The sequence below is a fragment of the Sphaeroforma arctica genome (assembly GCF_001186125.1).
Source record: "Sphaeroforma arctica JP610 unplaced genomic scaffold supercont1.3037, whole genome shotgun sequence".
Taxonomy (NCBI): Eukaryota; class Ichthyosporea; order Ichthyophonida; genus Sphaeroforma; species Sphaeroforma arctica.
In genome coordinates this window covers 1-4,208 of record NW_014037521.1, presented here as the reverse complement: position 1 = coordinate 4,208, position 4,208 = coordinate 1, and the positions used below count along the sequence as shown (strand labels likewise).

Here is a 4,208-nt window from a genome sequence, read left to right as displayed (position 1 = left end):
GTTTTTAGGGTTTAGGGTTTAGGGATTAAGCAATATGTGTATATATAAATTTATATATATATATATATACATATTGCTTAGTTAATAATATGACGCTGTTGGTAAAGATCGTACGTACGAGCATCCATCTCAATACTGTACCCCCACACACCCACACAGAACCATACAAAGTCGCGTATTGTGCTTGTGAAAGATCTGCCGTGCAACCCAACCATGGAGCGGAAGGGGAGAGACAACGGCTATACACGCGTATTGGATGAGTTCCACGATATTATGCGACAGTACGTGTCGGCCGCGATCGGTGCGCCGGTGGTGTTCATAGTGAGTGAGGCTTCGGCTGGCAGTGGAGGTGGGTCTGCTGTTCACAGGTACGTACATATGTGCATATAAGTGTATGTCGTTATAGATACACTTGTGCCAATGCGGTTTCGATCGGATATCGGTTCGTAGCTACATTTTGACATACTTATTGCGTAGGGACATAGGAATATACAATGTCTGGCTCGAGATACTGTAAGTGTGAATAGAAGCGCAAGTATTATGTACCCAGTTCTTGTTATCCTTCAAAATACTATCGAGGTTACTATCTGCTTCTCCTTCCTGAAGGTAGCCACGCACAAGTTTGGACGTAAGTATATTGACATGAAGGCTGAGTAAGCTTTCTGCCACGTCCTCCCTGTTCCTCTCAAAAGCCTTTTGCAGAGTGTCTATTTGCGTTCATGAACCATTACTTTCATTTTTGGCCTTTATCATATGCACTCATTGTAATATTCATAGCCTTTTATAATCCGTATCATATTGACGCGTACTATGCTGCATTAACAGGCTCTTCCCGCCAGATACTTTCGCTCCCCCGGCTTGTTCGCAGATACAGTTCAATGCTGTGAACATGACGCTTATGAAGAGAGTGCTGGCGCTTATTTGCAAGCACGAAAAACTGGATCTGGATAAGAGCACAGTCGAAAAGGTGGGTGGGATTAGCTGGTAGGTCAAGTACGCACAATTGACAACTAGCTTTCAATACATGTACTCCTAGTGGATAAACACTCAATAGTACACTGTAGGTACTCACAGTTGACAACTGCACCACAGTACACGCGCGGTTGATACCTACGCCAGAGTATTTATATTGCCTTTCATTAGTTGACTCGTCAAAGTTCGAATGGAGACTCATTCAGTAGAACGAAGTCAAATTGCACCGGGCTCACTGGTGAAAACTATTTATGAGACGTTCACTGAATTAAACGCGCGATCTTTTGCATTCGTTTGTTCTGGGCATTAGGGCCCATTGTGAATATTCGTAACACATTTGCAACGTAGCGTTGCTGATATTGATAGTCAGTTTTTTTCTTCTGATTCATCGTATCGTTCATTTGACATCTCTTTTTAGCTGAAATTGTATACGTATATATATTATATAAACAGTGGGCGGAGGCAGGAGGTGGCGACATCCGCAATGCCGTGAGCATGCTGCAGTTTGGCACTGTGGTGTCTAAAACTCGAGGTGACGCTTCAAAAGTCAGCGCTAAACGTAAGCCATGTTGAATCCATTGATTCGGAGTTTTGAATGTAGAGGCGTGTCACAGCGAACTTCAAATGATAGCGCCCAACTCGCCTACTTGATGATGAAGTGTGGGTGTGTGATCGAGTGTCTTCTGTGTAGTAGTACACGTGAGCATCGGTGCAGTTTGGTGGTAATGGATGAGTGTATGCGTGCACGTCACGCTGCAGTACTTCTGAGTTAACGATCGTACAGCAGATTTGAACGACTAGAATATCAGGCCGAATACAGTTATATCTTTACCTTCGCGCTCGCTGATCGGATGCATGTATATCACTTCGTATGACCTGATGTTGTGTCATAGTTGTGTTACAAGTCCCTTACCCTCACACGTGCCCAAGCCCTTCAGCAAATCTTGCTTCTTTTCAATTTATATTTTGTCTGTGTGGCATTCCTGTGGTAAATACCATTTCCAGAGTCGACTACCTTGAATTTTACGTCTATGTCACATATTCGGATCATGCATACATATACACATATACATATATGCTGGTATTTATACATTTACACATACACATATATGCTGGTATTCCACCCACAGGTGGCGCAAAGAAAATACGTGGCAAGGCGGACAAAGATGAACATTCGAACAACGAACAATTCGATCCTACAAGTGCTGGAGTGTGCGGGAAAGACGATACGATTTTTCTCCTTCATGCGGCCGGTAGGTTGTTCATAAAGGCTTTATATAGATATAGAGGCTTTGTATAGATATGTATGAGCGAAGTATCGCTGAGCTCGCAAAATCGTGTTTCATCAGGTATATCTGATATCATACAGGCCGTATAAAAATCTTAGGGACGAACGTGCAGTGTAATTACACAATTGTATAGAGAACACGAGTGCGTGGATGATTTGTTGGAGTGCTAGAACTAGCGAGGTAAGCTATTGCTGTGGTTGAATTCGAAGTTAGAACCTTTCTTGCCAGGGTGTAAGCAATATTGATATACGCGGTTTAATGCGTTGCTTAAATGCTTACTGTTTCACCCAAGGTCGGGAAACGATAGCAACAAAAAAGTCGCTCGAATATGATCACATCGCCACAGTAATCATAGCAGCTGATTTTATATATGAATCTAACCAGTCGATGTGTATGTTCCTTTGCTTTCAACTTATGTGCACAAATTTTGTTGCAACTACAGGGAAGGTTCTACACAACAAGCGTACCATCCTGGTAAAACATTCGGCCGAGTATAAGAAGTTCGATAAGCGATTGCCCAAGCAAAACCAAAGGTTCGACTTAAAATACGACCCAGAAGAATTAGTACAGGTATCGAGTGTCGAATAGCCCCGACTCCATATTCTACCGATCTCTTGAATAGTTGAAGCTTGCCTCTATTTACGCTTAGCATTAATTCCGATCCAAGCTCGCCAACAACTCCACAAAGATATGTTATAAGACCACAATATCTTAGTTAGGGCGTCGAAGACTCACATCTGCAGGATAGGTCAACCGTAACGTGTGTGATTCGTATGTTCGTGAATGTTTAAATTTGTCCACTGCTTGCCGGTGTAGCGCCCCTAATGTGGAATCATTCTGGTATACCAATCGCAAGTCAGCGAGTGCACGACTCAGATTAGGTACGTTTGCACTGAGATAGGGCATGTGCATAGTCGCGCAGGTGGTACATCGGTAATGCTTTAGTTGACAGGGCACCTCTGCACCAGACCACTCACAGGACAGCATCGATATGGGTCACCATCACTTCTGCAGGTGTTATATATTTAGTTTCTCACCAACAGATAATTGGTTATGAAAGCTAAACAAGCATTTGATCGTGAATTGCGGGTTAAACACTGACTGTTGAGTATCAGAGTGATCGTCACTTGTAAATAGGTTGCTGTAACCGAATAAGAATCAACCTGAGAATAGGAACTTTGCATATTTAGGCCCGTATGTATTACTTTATCGATATATATTGTGATTTTGTACCAGAAAGTGCGCACGTCCGGACTGAAATTCCGACTTCTTCTGCACGAGAATTGCGTCCCGTTCTTCAATGATATGGATTCCATGGTGGAGGCGAGCGAATACCAGAGCGATGCAGATATATTGGACCATTGGCAGGTGAGTGCATATCAATTCACTAAAATTTATCGCGAAGGTTTATATATTATTTTGTAGTACGCTACAATAGTCAATTTGGCTCCTATTTATCGCCTTGTGTCCGTTGTCACGTATTATGTCTATATCCAGCACATATTCATCATTTTTCCTTGCAAGGGCATATCGAAGTAATAAATGTACCAGTGATTGTAGCACCGGAATTCACCACCAGAATACATCATTTCTACAAAGGCTTATTAACATAAGCATCCCAGTATATCGCCAAACAACAGTATCGACAATTACTAAAGCAAGCATATGTTTACATTCGGATCTGTGTTCTTAGCATCCTCTCCAACAAGAGCTGGCTACTCTTGTGTCAGTTCGTGGTCTATCATACTCTCGGCCAGGCACCGACGCGAAAGGCCCCGGGTGGATGCCCTTGCACGGAACTAAGTGGTAAGTAGCAATTCAAATCTTTTATATATATATATATATATTTATATATATATATATATATATATATATATATATATATATATATATATATATATATATATATATATATTATTATATATATATATATATAAACACACACAC

At 41.6% G+C, this 4,208-nt stretch overlaps 1 protein-coding gene across 1 annotated transcript; it reads left to right on the top strand.

Moving 5' to 3' along the window:
* Nucleotides 1-194: 194 nt before the first annotated feature.
* On the top strand, nucleotides 195-4,072 carry SARC_13224 (hypothetical protein). The gene is made up of 7 exons (XM_014292650.1): nucleotides 195-368; nucleotides 826-967; nucleotides 1,426-1,531; nucleotides 2,103-2,225; nucleotides 2,704-2,831; nucleotides 3,498-3,629; nucleotides 3,955-4,072. The coding sequence occupies exons 1-7, from the start codon at nucleotides 214-216 to the stop codon at nucleotides 4,069-4,071; spliced, it is 903 nt and encodes a 300-aa protein (XP_014148125.1). The 5' UTR covers nucleotides 195-213; the 3' UTR covers nucleotide 4,072.
* The last annotated feature ends 136 nt before the right edge of the window (nucleotides 4,073-4,208 follow it).

What these genes read in the sequence shown, in the direction of transcription:
- SARC_13224 (XM_014292650.1), top strand. Translation starts at nt 214, where the DNA reads ATGGAGCGGAAGGGGAGAGACAACGGCTATACACGCGTATTGGATGAG. An exon ending in GGTGGGTCTGCTGTTCACAG is followed by an intron (nt 369 to 825) that starts GTACGTACATAT and finishes CTGCATTAACAG; the next exon opens with GCTCTTCCCGCCAGATACTT. An exon ending in ATATATTGGACCATTGGCAG is followed by an intron (nt 3,630 to 3,954) that starts GTGAGTGCATAT and finishes CTGTGTTCTTAG; the next exon opens with CATCCTCTCCAACAAGAGCT.